At 49.9% G+C, this 14,415-nt stretch overlaps 1 protein-coding gene across 6 annotated transcripts in view; it reads left to right on the top strand.

Annotated features, from left to right (window-relative positions):
* Positions 1-14,415, top strand: part of AXIN1 (axin 1) — a 91,728-nt gene that overhangs the window by 63,673 nt on the left and 13,640 nt on the right. For all 6 annotated transcript variants that reach the window (XM_035889148.1, XM_035889144.1, XM_035889147.1 and 3 more), the window contains 2 exons: positions 6,455-6,592; positions 12,027-12,580. In XM_035889148.1, the coding sequence (XP_035745041.1) occupies positions 6,455-6,592; positions 12,027-12,580 (692 nt within the window). The remainder of the gene's footprint in view (positions 1-6,454; positions 6,593-12,026; positions 12,581-14,415) is intronic.

Genomic DNA, 14,415 nt, shown 5'->3' with positions numbered 1-14,415 from the left:
AAAAGGGGGGGCGGGGGGGGAGGAACAAGGTTTAAATTGGCCACCTGCTGCTTATAAATTTTTATATTCTCCTACTTATCTACACAGTCTTTTAGAATTACATATTCCTCCTAAACTACACACAGGCGCTTCACAAGGATTTTTTTGTGAAACATCCGCTGTTCCCATTAGATTCTGCACTGTAATTTTAAGTCCCAGGGAAAAAGGCATCTTGACGCATATTTATATGGGAGCGGAGGCCTGAGAAGTCGAGTTAGTTCTAGACTTTCTCCAGGGAATAAAAGTTTAGTTCAGACACTCTGGCACCTCCTGCCAGCCAATTACTGACACAGAATTGGCATTGACTTCAGAGAGGCACAACTCTGCCCTTGCTTATCAATCAGCCAAGAAAGGAGAAGGTAATTAGACAATATGTTTTGACAACACCAGTGTGAAATGTTATAAAGTTAGGCTTTTAAAATCACCTCTAACTCCACGCTTATTGAATTAAGCTTCCCCAATTAGCCAGGGAAGCCATGCAAATGTTTCTTCAAGTGTTGTTTCCAAGCCGGTGGTTAGGATATCTCACAGCCCGTGGCTAAAGCAGTCTCCATCAGCCACCTGGACCTGCTGGTTAGCATGATTTTAAACGGGTAGCGATGACTAAATTGCAACCTTTGAGTGAAGGTCTTTATGGACTCATATCTAACCGGTGTAGCCAGAGTCCATTCTGATAGTGCTTGCAGAATGCACAGCATGTTTTCCTAGTGATAGTAGAGAACCTCCTACTTCCGAAAAGTCATTTCAGAAGTCCTTTAGAGACCTTACCATTCCCTCATGAATGAGCTATGGGGCTACTATGCAAAATTCTGAACGAACTTCCATTGCTTTTAATAGCAGCACTTTTAGTTAGGTCCAGGAGCTATAAACTGTAGTGGTTATATGTTCATAGGAGACTGGCCGCTAGTTTCAACAGCCGTGCTGCCTCCAAATAGCAAAGGCATGTGCTGGTTATGTAGGATGCCCTGCTACGCAGCAGGGGATCTTGGGGTGTGCATGGCTGTGTTCTGCGTATTCCACACTTACAAAGTCACCAATGCTCTCAACTGGGAAAAGTTGTGTTTTGTGACATGGCACTTTGCCCAGGAATGCGGTGGGTGAAGGTCTCTAGCAAGCAACCGAGACCTTTGTTTTGTGCCCCTCGCAGGAACCCATTACACGGCGGGTGAGTGTTGCTTTTCATGTGGTTTCCCATCTGTCTTTTGGATTCAGGCAGAGTCTTGGAGCACCACGGAAGAAAAAAGCAAGCAAGTTCCCAGAGGAAGGGTGAAAGCCCAGAGAAGGCAGGGCCATACCTGTGCTATTGCACTGTACTTACCCTGGCTCTGGCATTCATCCCTTCCCGGGAGAGGACAGGAAATGCTCCTTTTTCCCAGCAAATTCAGAAAAATCCACCCTCAAGCATTAAGACTTGGGATTCCTTTGTTTGTTTGTTTGTTTGTTTAACTCATTAAGAAGCCATTTTGTGATGTCCTTGCTGTAGCTTGATCATCAGGTGGGAGCTCTCCTGTCCTGCCCCACAGTCAAGGAAGCAGCAGCTCTTTACCCTGTTCCCACGTAAGAAGAAAAAAAGTAGGAGCAGCAGTGGAGTGGGTCAGGCTGACTGCTGAACTTCCCCAGAAGGATGTCCTCTGTGCAGAGGTGGCTTCCATAGTGTTCTTGAGTGGAATGGAAGATTTTGAGTGACCACTCTGCAAGGCTGTCGAAGTGAGGAGTGTAGAGGAGGACCCTGGTCTCATGCTGCCTGGATAACTACAGCTACAGGAGCTTTCTGCCTCTCTGAGTCGAGAACCTGCTCAGAATTCCCATCAGCCCTTTTATGCCTTTTTCCTCAAACACCTTGCCGCAGCAGCAGGACTCCTTGCTAATCCCTGAATGCTGCTAGAGTGGATGCTGAAATCCAGCTATCCATGAGCTCGGCCACAATTGTTTCTGGTATGGAAACACCATTTATCCTTTAAAAACATATCTCCCAGTGGAATGCGTTATTAATCTGGGAAACGTGGATGTTTGGAAGTTCTTTTCACTTGGGTTCCCTAGCCTGCCATCTTCGTTTCATCTCCTAGACTGACTTTTGATCTAACATCAGCCACTCAAGCGTCATGGAGGCATCAAACCTCCTGTAGAAGAGGGAGATTTACCAGCACAGAATTCTTTGGCCCAGTCAGATATGTCAGAAATGGTTCAGGCCAACCCGTGGATCCCTGGGGCTGGTTAGAGACTTCTGCCCAGTGATAACATTGGAAAACTTAACTGCTTCATCTCAGAGCAACTGAGATTTATTCTTCCCAAGGGGAACCCACAAGCTGCAGTGAGATTATTCTCTTTCAGCCTTTTCACATACAGATTATAGTAAAACCATGCATTTAGGGTGCCAGCGTGTTCTGATGTGCAACTTTATCCTCGAACCTCAGTTTCTCAGGGAAGGTGTGAAATCCATCAAAACTCAAGGCCTGCATCTCCCTCAGGGAGCAAAATCCGTGCAACTTCTGCTCCAACAGCTCTGAGAAAAGAAGGAGAAAATGTGATAGCAGATGCTAAATGGAACTACGGGAGAGCTTGTGTATCTCGCATGTTCTTAGCAGGCTGCTTCTTCCCAAAGGTACCAGAGCTTCAGCGACTTAGCACACCAAGGACAGAGGACCGTGTTCTGGTGATAGGCACCCCAAGAAATCCTTCCTCACGGCTGTCACTAGGAAAGATTGCTCTATCCAAACCAATCCAAGCAATTTCTTTCTTGCCCACCCATCTGGCATTCAGCTTCCCATTGCTTGTCCTCTGCAACCTCCCCAACTCAGCATGGTTTGGTTCTGGGCAGACCTGTCTGAACCAGTGGCATTAAATAAAAGCAGATAGATAATTAAATAGAACATTAGATAAAACAGTTCTTTAAAATTAAGCTCTTCCTTTCTGAATTGTTGACCCATAATGGCCAGAGATCTCATTCTGGTCGAGACTGGAGGGCTGGATCCTCCAAAACCAGCCAGCTCTTGGAGAGTGTTGCATTTGGAGCCGTTCTGATTTTGGAATAATAAACAGCTTATTTACGACTCCCTTGGTAGGGCTCTGTATGCCCACTGGAAGCCAGGGGCAGGTTCAAAATCCTGAAGGATCTGCCGCCGGGCACAGGCTCAGCCTGGCTGGTTTTTGGTGGAGCATGTCTCCCTTCCAAAGTCAGGCTCGTCATTTGATAAAAGTTTCAAACACTTTGTTGTCTTAAGCCTTTTGAACCAGGTCAGGGCAGTCCATGTTTGCTGTCCAGGGAGATAGAGCGAGCCCTCAGCAGTTACCTGTATTATTTCAGCACAGAGAATTTGCATTCTTTATTCTGCAATACTGTTAGTTTGGGGGAGGTCTGTGTAGCTCATCCTTTGAGCTAGGAATAAAGTCAAACCCATGGCAATTTTCAGAGCATCACCCTGCTTGCCAACCTTCTGTGAGTCACCATCACGGACACCCGCCAGGACAACGTAGGGCACGTGCAGCTGGTATCCGTGGGGTGAAGTGAGGTTTATTTCAGTTGCATTGAACTTGGATGGTCAGGGAGACCCTTGCAGAGGCGGCTTCCCAGAGGGGACTGCATCTTGCCCCCTCCCACAGGCTTCTGAGGACCTCTGCAAGCTGTTGTGCTGAGCTGGAAAGCTCCAAGGACGGGGCAGTGGGTTTTGTGGATGCAGCAGTTTGTCAAAGAGAGAGGAAAACGAGTTCATCCTAAAGATTCCTGGGTTCGATTATTTTCATTTCTGTAGTTGAGCTTCAATCTCCCCCAGACTTTGAGAGACTGTGGATAAACATGCTGAAGCATTAGTTGTAAAAGACCAAAATCGTCTTATCTCAAGTTCCCTGGGTACAGTAGTGACCCTGAAGTCTTCAGATCCTCATTAGAGATGGAGCTGTAGTCCTCAGGCGTTGCTGGGCCTGGAGGGAACCACCTTATTTTGACAGCACTTGAACACGCAGGTTAGCAAACTTCAGCCTTTGCACTCGCTGCTGCTGAGGGCTCGGGAGAGACTTTGGTTTGGGATATTGCCTTGCTTCAAAGGCTATGAAAATAAAGGGAAATTCTTTCCTGGTTCTTTTCTATGGAAGCTGCTGTGGTAGCTGCAACAGGGAGACTGCTGAGCGCCGGGCTGCCTCTCATTAGGCTCATTAAGTTTCTAACGGAGCAGGGCTTGGTGCTGCCGTCGTATAAACAACCGCAGGGAGAGTTGGCATGTCTGAGGTGGCAGGAGGGAGTGAACACGGCACCCGACGGGTTGCGACTTGTCAGGCAAGAGAGAAATTTCCCTCCTTGGGAATCGCTGGTGCTGCCTCATGAGATGGATGGTGGTGGTCATGGGTTTTGAGGTTTCTGATGAAAGCAGACTCCCTTAGCCAGAAGTGCTCCCCTGGGCTATGTGGGGGGAATGGGGAAACATCACCTGGATCCTAGAAGCTCCCCAGGGAGTAACGGAGCAGGGACCAGCTCTGCCATGTCTTCCCCCATGATGGAGAACGTCTGGGGCCCATTTCTGGACGACACAAGGTCTAGGTGCCTGGACGAAGCATGCCACTTTGGCCCTTGTGCCAATATTTCAAGACAAAACGTCATTTTTGTTGGTGAAAATCTTTTTCTGCTGTGTTTCGTTTTAATACATGCCACTGATTTGCAGGTCTGGAGGTCCTGGTGGCAGCAAAGACTTGGTCATCCCAGGGTGGGAGCCACCTGGTAGCTCACACATGTTATGCCCTCTCCAGGAGCTGCATCCCTGGATGAAGGGGATGGTTGGTTGGGGCTGTTCCCAGCTCAGATGGGTCAGTCCTGCCTGGGACAGCTTCAGCGGGAGCTGTCAGTCCCTCTGCTTGTCATGGAAACAAGTGCTAGAGCAGGCAGTCCTTTTGCCTGCAAAGCCACATCATGTCCGCAGATGTCCCTGGGGATGCTGCAGCCCAGCACCATCCAGCATAGAAGAAAAGGCGATGGCAGCGAGCACTGGAATTGAGATTTTCCGGCAGGGTTGGCTGGGTTTTGCTCTTGGCGAACAAAACAAGCGGTGCTTTAACTGAGACCCCTGCAACCCAACTTGGGTGTCATGAAAGATGTCTTTGGCTTCTCAGTGCCATCAGTAGGATACTTACTGCCTTTATTTTTCTTCCCCTGCCCTCCACTTGGCAGCTGGCAGAGAGAGAAAAACCAATATGATTTGCATACTTTTGTCAGGTTTTGAGGCAAAGCATTGTTTTAGTCATCCACGTTGATCTTTTGGCTGGTCTGGGATAAATTTGGGTGGTCTCTCATCCTCCTTTAAAGATTTCAAGCTTGATGTCTGCTTCTGGTGCTGCATTTGTTCTTTTGCTATGAATTATCTCGTGTCTTCACATTTAATTTTGTCTCTGGTCCTATAGAGTGTATATTTCTCTCACGTTGGTATTGAAATATTTGAATGCAGGTTTTTATACTGTTGAATTTTCCATATATTTTTCCTCCAAATTAAATTTTTATCTCTGCTGTGTCATTTTGTTTTTTCTACTATTTTAACAAAATAATGCAGAAGGGATAAAAATGAGGGGAAAAATAGAGCAGCTGATAGCTTCATACTGCACAAACTTCTTATCCCAGAGCTCAGGAATTTATGGACAAAGTAACTCAGCATAAGGAACCAAGAATACGCTTGAACTTCCATAAATATTAATTTGTTCACCCAGAACAAGCAGAAAAATGCTATCTCTGGGCTTGTAAGTTTGCTGTATTGATAAAGTAAGCAGGGGATTGTTGTACAGCTCTGAAAAGCCGAGACACAATCCTGCAGGATCTTCCAGTAAGAGAGGATGCTTTGTGGGAACCATGGCTTTCTGTGGCTGGGCTGGGTTGTAGCAGAAGATGGAGGGAAGTAAGATGTCCTGGAGGTGACAGGATTCCCACTCCTTTCCATGGCTATGGGCTGGATTTGCAGGGATTGACTGGTATGTGCTGATCCACCTGGGGTAAGCTGAATAAGCGTGCGTAAGAGTCCTCCCTTTCTATCAAAGTGAAAACATCGCTACTGTAAGTGTGATTTTTGAGAATTTTGTCTGTACGTCCTTTTCCCACCCTTTGAGACCAGGATATTCCTGTAGGCCATGTGTACATTGGGAGAAAAGCAAGCACATCCATCCCAAAGTGGAGGTTGGTGCTGAAAGAGCTTGTTGAATTGTGGCTCCAGAAAACCTTTCCCTTAAGAGGGATGGTGTGCGGAGCTGATGCCAGCCGGGGAGCTCGTGGTGGTGGCTCAGCTTCCAGCCCTCCCAGTCCTAGTCTGCACCTCTGTGCCTGCCAGCCTGTCCTCCCTCAACTCCTCACCTCAACGGCTGGCGTTGCCAGTTATCAAAGCCTCCAAAACAAACATGTGATGTTTCATGCATCTTTTGCTAACCCCTGGTGTGTTTTTTCCTCCAGCGTACATACCGAATGCCAAAGGATATCCACGTTGAACCAGAGAAGTTTGCTGCAGAACTGATCAATCGTTTGGAGGAAGTACAGAAGGAACGTGAAGCAGAGGAGAAGTTAGAGGAGCGCCTTAAACGCGTTCGAGCGGTTAGTAACCTCCTCTTGCCTCTTTTACCAGCCTGGGAGTCTGTCTGCGTACTGTACCCCACAGGGAGCTTTCAGCTGCTGTGGAAGCAACCGGGGTGACCACTTCCCTGCTCCAACAGCCATGGTCATCACTTGCACGGGGGCTCCTGGAGGCTCCATTGCCCCAGGAGCTTCCACAGTATCGTTTCCCCATTCATGCAGGGCTCTGAGCTCCAGCACACCCTCCCTGCTGTAAGATGCCAGCTATGGCACAGCAGTGCCCACTTCCACCGCCAGTTAGGGGCTGTGGATGCTCTCCGTCGTCATCTTCGGCACCCTCACTCTCCTGACTTTGTGAGCGATCCCTTCCATGCAAGGATGGGGACTATGTAACAGGGGTTCACCTTCCCTCGTGGGGCTTTGTGTGATCCCTATTTCCCCCCCAAATGGTAACCAGGTGATGTTATGCTTGGAGGTGTTTGTGTCTGCTGTCAGGCCGTTTCTAGCACAACCAAAAGGGTCCTGCCCATCAGTGCCTAGCACATCCCTAGCAAATTTGGAACTGATCAGGTGTAGCATCCAGAAACCCTCTTCTGGGCAGAGAAATGCACTGACTGCACATGGGTGGCTGGGGAAACCCAGCCCATGGCACTGCGTGCCATTAGCCCTGGTACTGGGGCTCTTCAGAGCTCGAGGACTTGGTAGATGAACCAAGGGAAGCGTGCAAGGCCTTTAGCTCCACAACAAGCTCCAAAAGGGGAGAGAATGAGGCATTGGTCATCTGGTATTATCTGTGTGAGACACCTTGTTCAGCAGTATTCACACTGTATCTTTTCTTCGGAGATACTACGTCTCAATGGGTACCTGTACGTCTTGTGCTGGGGATACAGGAGAGTTTTCAGAGGACACCACAGTGTTACTGAACATCACCCATGTCAGTGTAACTACAGCCCTGTGTGAAGAAATTGTGGGTCTCTGCAGTTAATAGCTGCTGTGGCCCTGAGGCGAAGGCTCTGTGCTTAGTAACCCTCAGCTCTCCCATAAAGCAGAGGTATTGGTGGTGCCTGTCTTGGTTAGCTCTGTGCTTTCAAAGAAGCAGAGCCTCTGGGGCTCCAGGGCAGACCCTTCAGCCCCATTAGAGTATTTTTAAATGTTCACCTAGTAGCTCTTTAAACAGAAAAGAGCTGTAGGTTGTAGTATTCGCTTTAAATCACATCTGCATTTCAGATGCAGAGAAGCAAGGAGGGCAGAAGGATCTGTAAGGTTCTCTCCAGCTCTAAGCATTGCCCAGCAGACTCCCTGTACCTCTGCATCCAGCATCCAGCCAGAAAAGGCCAGCGAGGTGCTATTTTGGGGTTAGATGCCTGTTCTTCTGGAATTGCTCTGTTTTCCTGTCTAGTACCTATTGCTTTCTAGACAAAGCCAATGTAACCGGCAGCATTTTCTGCTAACACAGTCTTAGAGCTCTCTTCCTCCTCCTCCTGTGGCTCCGTTGCAGCCCCCACCTGTACCAGACTACATTATCCCAGCTCTCTGCCTCCTTGAAGAAGCTGCCAGTAGCAATACCATAAAATCAGCAAATACCTCTGTGCCAGAGAATAAAGTTAAGTCTGTTCAAACACATTTTTGTGTGACTTAATCTATTTTTAAGCCCAGGACTCCCACTAATGCTATATATTAAACCTCTTTGCTGTCTCCAGAATGTATTTCATTGACTGGCTGGCATCTGGCATTAGCCATTCAGGAAAAACTCCGAGTAAGCAGTTGTAGCTTTTTTAGGTCAGCACTTAAGGTGCAGGAGCTGCTGGTATCAGCAAGAGGCGAGCTTGAATCCTGATAGATCACAGGGCTTTTTTTCTATGACCTGAACACCAGGACTACGGGGTAACCTCTTCCCGGGTCTGCATGGCTCACTAAGCAGCTGCACAGGGAAAACCACGAGCGTTAGTCACACTGGGCAGTTATCAGCTTAGCAGAGAAGCTGGAAATATTCTGCAAAAGCTAGGAAAAAAGAATCTTTCTCCCCCATACTGAGCTGCCTGCAGGTTCCCTTTCAAAGCCACGTCATGCAGTAACATCAAGAAGAGACATCTGATGTAAAGCCAAATGCCTTTTACTGAAAAGACTGTAAGATTTCTGTTTTTTTAAAAAAAAACCCCAAACTCTGAATTCATGAATTATTCTGAGTAATGTGGGGGAGGATTAGAGGATGTGCATGTTCTGTTATTACTTTTTGAGCCACTTCAGCCTCATGTCCATGCATGGAAGCTGCGGTATCATATCATACAGGTCGGTATTGTATCATACAGGTCGGTATCGTATCATACAGGTCGGTATCGCATCATACAGATCACTCTGTCTGAACTGAGCGAAGTGAAAATAAGCCAGGAGAAGCAAAGCCACTGCTGAGATTCTCGCTATTTGAATATAAATCATTGCCTAACTAGAGAGGGAGATCATTTGCCTGATAATTGAAAATGCACTCGTGGTTAGGTGAGTGATTTTGCCCTAGTGACCAGCAGCAGCCTGATGGGTGGGACTGGGAGAAGGCAGAGGAGGAGGGTTTGCAGCAAGGCATCACTTGCCCGTAGCTCATCAGTGCAGATCTCAGCCTCCTAATTCAAAGGGAAGGGCACCCCCAGCCTTGCTGGGGAGTAAAAATAGCTCAGCAGGCAGTCAGCAAAGTTGAAGCCTGCATCCCTCTAACTGCCGCTGCCTTGGGGAGCTGATGGAGGAGGTTTCTGACAATATTATGTCAACAAAGCACCATCTAGTGGTTATGGCACCCAGGGCTTCCCCGCCCGGCTGGAGGCTGCGCACGCCAAGCTTTGCCCAGCTCACCACAGCGAGATGCTGAAACGCAGCTCTGGACCCCATGCCACCCCTGTGTCCAGGAAAGCTGAGCCCGTGGAGGAGGCTGCTCCCCAGACCCCCAGGTTTCTCTGCTGTAAAACGCTGCGGTTATTGCCTCTTGCCTGTGCCTCCTTGGTCACGGCACTGTCTTGTCTTCCCTTTCTTCTGCCTGTGCCAGCCGCGGGCAAAGGGAGGCAGGTTAGGCAGCGGGCTGGTGCAAGCTGGGTGCGGGCAGGTGGGTGGGAGGGAAGGCTGCATCACCAGGCATAGGCTGCGGTCAGGTAACTCAGGCAAGGAGCACCTTGCAATGCACCAGTGCGTGCGGCTGAGCCACGGCTTGCCTCTGCTGTATCCAAAGTCCTGCGTTCCAATCCTGGTTTGGACTGCCCCGATCTCATGCCATATGTCCTTTTTTTTCACTTCACAGTGAGCACAGTGAAAAGATTCAGCAGAATTGGTATCTGCAGCCTTGACTTGAACCTTTGCCCTGCTGGAGGAGGGAGGGCAGCTTGGGATAGGCACCCCAATTCCTCCATTAGCTTCCATTTTCTCACTGGTGGGGCTTTCCTACGTGATACGAGGCTGAGACCAGTGCTAGGAGGTGGGAAGCCAGCTGCCCCCAGGCTTGCCTGCGCACCACCAGCCCCAGCAGCACTTGCTCCTGCCTGAGGACCTGCTTGTGGTCCAGATCTCCTGCTCGGTGGCATAGATGAGCTGAGTCAAGGGACACAGAGAGGGACGATGCATCCCTCTCCTTCCCTTAGCCCACCCTCGTGGAGCAAAGCAAAGTACCAGGTCCCCATTACCTGCAAAATGGGAGTTCCAGGCAGCCAGAGGATTTCCCAAATCCCAGGCACCCATTTGGCTGGACCACCCCGGCTTGCCACTCTGATGCCACCCTGCTCCCGTGTGACAGCACCGCCAGAGCTCTGGGCTCTAAGCAGAAAGGACGCGCTGCCGTTCCTCGGGGATCCTGCGCCGGGATCGTATCTTGCCCTGCGCAAGTTAGTTGGTGTTTAAACCTGAGAGTTTTCCAGAAAGTAGGCACCAGGCCCTAAAAGCCTCCCAAGTGCTGAGCGCGTCGTTGGGTTATCATAAAACTGCTAATAAATGCTTACCCCAGCGGGAGGGATTTAGTCAGCACATGCTGCATCTTTTCTTGTCCCTGAGCGAGGTGCCCAGGGACGGCGGTTGGCAGGCTGCAGCCTTGTGGCTGTAGATGAAAGGTGCCTCTGAAGTTCTTCAAAGCGATTTGTTAGAACGTGGTGTGTCCCCTCCAGCCGTGGGCATGGCGTCACACCCCCAGGCTGGCAGCGCCCACGCCTTTGGCACTTTTCAAAGCCTGGCATTGTCCCCGCCTCGGGTTTGAACCCCCAGGTGTGACACTGGGAGGAAGCCTGTTATTTGCTTTCTTGCTGTGTGGTTGGCAGCTGAAACTTTGAAGCTGGTTAGCAAGTGATGGATGATGACATCTGACAGGCAGAGCTGATGGGAGTCAGTGTTTTCTAGCAGATGCATTTATCTGGCAGGGCAGAGATACCCTGTGCTGTTTACTGTGCCAGAGGAGGAAAAGAGAGCGGGATTAAAGGACTCGCTGGAATCCTGCTTATGTAATTAAAAAAAATAGGAATCCTGACTTCCAATAAAGAAACTTCATAAATACCTGAGTTTATGTTGGAGCATAAAGTAGTTTGTCAGCATCAAAACTGTGGCTGTCAGCATAGAGGAGTTTTATTCTTCCTGGCAAGGACTGAAGCGTCACTAATAGCGTGGCCGAGACCGTTGTGAACTACAAGAAGCAGCAGTTAGTTCTAACCTGTTTCTTTAGCTGCGTGGAGTGTTTCACTCCAGCCTCAGCATGCCCGGGAGAAATCAATGTTTGATTTTCAAAACCGTTCATGCTGCTGTCGACCTTCAGTTGCTCCCTCCTGTTACAAGCCTGCTGTTGGCTTTGCCTTGTGAAGTAGTCATTCGGGTGAGAAACCCCCCCTGTCTCACCTACCTCGAGAACTGGTTTGCCGCATATCCTGTAACTTTGGGCTTTATCTGATGGGCTTTGAAGCGGTGCCTTACCGAAGGCTCGTAGGAAGTCGCAGGTACGGTGTGGTAAGTTGTGTTTCCGCTGCTGGTTGTTACAGAATCACCGTCAAGGGACTTAGGGAGCTTTTTAGTAAGGTTCTGCCCGCTCACACATCCGATTGAGTTGTTACGCTTGTCAGAAAGCTGCATCTGTAAACCCGGGTTGCCATGTGTGGACTGCCTGTCAGAGGTTGCCCCGGTCTCTTTGGGTAACGCATGGAGACCCTTGCTAATGGTGGCTCAGAAAGCAGATACAGAGACCTGAGCAGCTCTGCTTGGTGGCAGCGAGACCGCACAGGCCTGGGTTGAGCATTAAGAAATTTTCTGCAGGAGGATGGCACCCTCTGGGACAGGTCTCCAGAGAGGTGGTGGATCTCCGTCTTGAAGGTTTTCAAGATCTGGCAGGACTAAGCCAGGCCTGATCCAAGGGTTGGCAGCAGTCCTGCTGCGGGTGGGAGGTGGGACTAGGGACCCCTTTCACCACTCTGCTGTCATTCTCTGATTGTCCTCGTGTTTCTTGCAGGAAGAAGAAGGTGAGGATGCAGATATCTCTTCTGGTCCCTCAGTCATTAGCCACAAGATGCCTTCCGCCCAAGCCTTTCATCACTTTGCTCCTCGTTACTCTGAGATGGGCTGCGCTGGGATGCAGATGAGAGATGCCCATGAAGAAAACCCAGAAAGCATCCTCGATGAACACGTACAGCGTGTGATGAAAACACCAGGCTGCCAGTCTCCAGGACCTGGCCGCCACTCTCCTAAGCCACGGTCCCCAGAAAGCGGCCACTTAGCAAAGCTGTCAGGGACACTAGGAACAATTCCGCCAGGGCATGGCAAGCACGCAACAAAATCAGGAATGAAACTGGATGCAGCTAACTTATACCATCATAAACACGTCTACCACCACATCCATCACCACAGCGTGATGAAACCAAAAGAGCAGATTGAGGCCGAGGCCACACAGCGAGTGCAGAACAGCTTTGCTTGGAATGTAGATTCACATAACTATGCAACAAAGTCACGAAACTACACTGAAAACTTGGGCATGGCCCCTGTCCCCATGGACTCTTTAGGCTACAGGTGAGTCAAGGCAACACCCACCAGGAGTCCCACAGCTGTGGCTTCTTTGGGAAGCTCTTTCATAAACGGGCTGTAGCGTGTCGGTGAAACAGTGGCTGAACCACATTTTCTTGTGCAAGCCTATGATGGGACATGGTTTGAGGGCCTCCCACTGTTCTTCCCCTTCAGAAATGGATATGCCCCCTCATAACCCATATAGACCCCTGTTCATCTCTGTGATCTGGTGTTGAAAGACACCCTCTAACCAGGATTTTTAATGGCCTTGGTTATAAAGTAGGTTCTCTGCTCCTTAAAGCAGTGGAGGTTGTTAGACATTGCCGATGCTGGTCTACTTTCCCGTGCATCAGGAGTTGCTAAGTATAGGGCTGTGTCTTGGGGTCTGGCTAACAGAAACCAGTCTCCTAAGGTGTTTGTGAGAGGATAAAAAAGCCCTCCTTATTGCAAGGCCTAGCCCATTCACCAAAAGGGCTCCTTTCTTTTCCTAACAAAGCGATGGACGCTGCAGTGCTGCCATGGCATCCTGTCCCAATGCGACGTTCTCCAGGGTAGGGGACCCACTGCCCAGCAAAGATATTTTGCTGCCTTTGGGCTTTTTTCGATCTTCCCTTGGCCGTTTGGATTCCTCCGTCCCCCCTGTGCTGAGGGGAGAGGGCAAAGCTCCTTCTCCGCGGCGGTGGGTTTTGCTAATCCTGTTGCTGGATGACTGCAGAGGCGAGAGCAGAGCTTGGGGCTGCCCGGGGTAAGGGACGGTGTGGGAGCAGCCGCAGGGGAGAGCTGTGCGTACCCTGAGGGCAGCTGGCTCCCCAAGGCTGTGGCTTTGGGGTGTTGCTTCTCAACGTAGCAGGAGTGGGATATTTAGTGAAGGCAGATGGCCAGGTCTGCAGTGGGCAGGACCAGCTTTCTGGGGTGGCAGGAGAGAGGCAGAGCGCAGAGGCAGCCGAAGCAAACTGCTCTCCAGGGAAGGAGAAGCACTTAAATCTTCCCTGTATTGATGGGGAAAAAGGGTTGTTGCTTCAACAGAGCATGAGCGTGGCCATGCTGTGTCAACCCAAAGCCCCATCTAGACACAGGACTTCTCTCTAGCTCCGACTGCAGCGTATGTTTAAAGGGATTATAAGAGGGCACATTCAGAGCTGTCCTTCCTCTGGCACAAACTCTCAGTTTCTGACAGTCCCCGGGTTAGGAGCTTCACAAGACAAGAATTTGCATCCGAACGGTCTCATTTGACAGCCAGCAGTCTCTTGCTGAACCCAGCCAGGCTGCTGTTCCCCCAGCCCCCCGCAGCTGTGCCTGCAGGTTGATTACAACCTACAGAAAAAGGCCTTTTTTGGTTTGCACGGAACCTGCTGCTGGAAAATTTCATTTGATAGTCCTCATGTGGGGAGAAGCAGAGAAGTTGTCAGTTTGCCGTGCTTTGTCGATCTTTAGCAACCCCTTCTCCAGGCTTTTTCCCAAAAAAAATCAGCAGAGCTGTCTGAGGGACTGTTACTCCTCTGTGGCATTAAGGTTATTTTTCCTATGTGTGTTAGTGAGCACGCAGAAGCAGAAGTAGGGAGGTCCTATGGAGCAAAGTGAGTGGGCGATTAGGACGGTAGGGGTCCCATGAAATTACAAGCTGTGGCAATGACAGGCCAGCACGGGTGAATTCTGCGTGGCCTCGTGAGCATGGGGCTGCCCAGCTGGGCACGTGGGCATGGATGTGGGCAGGAGCGGTGGGGTTTCTGTCGGAGACTTTGCTGCAGCCATAGGCATAGCCAGGGTATCAGCTACTGCCTGGCGTCCATCTGGCTAAGGTGGTTGAGGTGGCCGGGGCCTCTTGAGAGCCTGCAGAAGGG

Source organism: Egretta garzetta, unplaced genomic scaffold, assembly GCF_000687185.1.
Source record: "Egretta garzetta isolate BGI_Z169 unplaced genomic scaffold, ASM68718v1 scaffold42, whole genome shotgun sequence".
Lineage (NCBI taxonomy): Eukaryota > Metazoa > Chordata > Aves > Pelecaniformes > Ardeidae > Egretta > Egretta garzetta.
The sequence above is the reverse complement of the archived record's forward strand: the minus strand, read 5'-3'. Positions and strand labels throughout refer to the sequence as shown.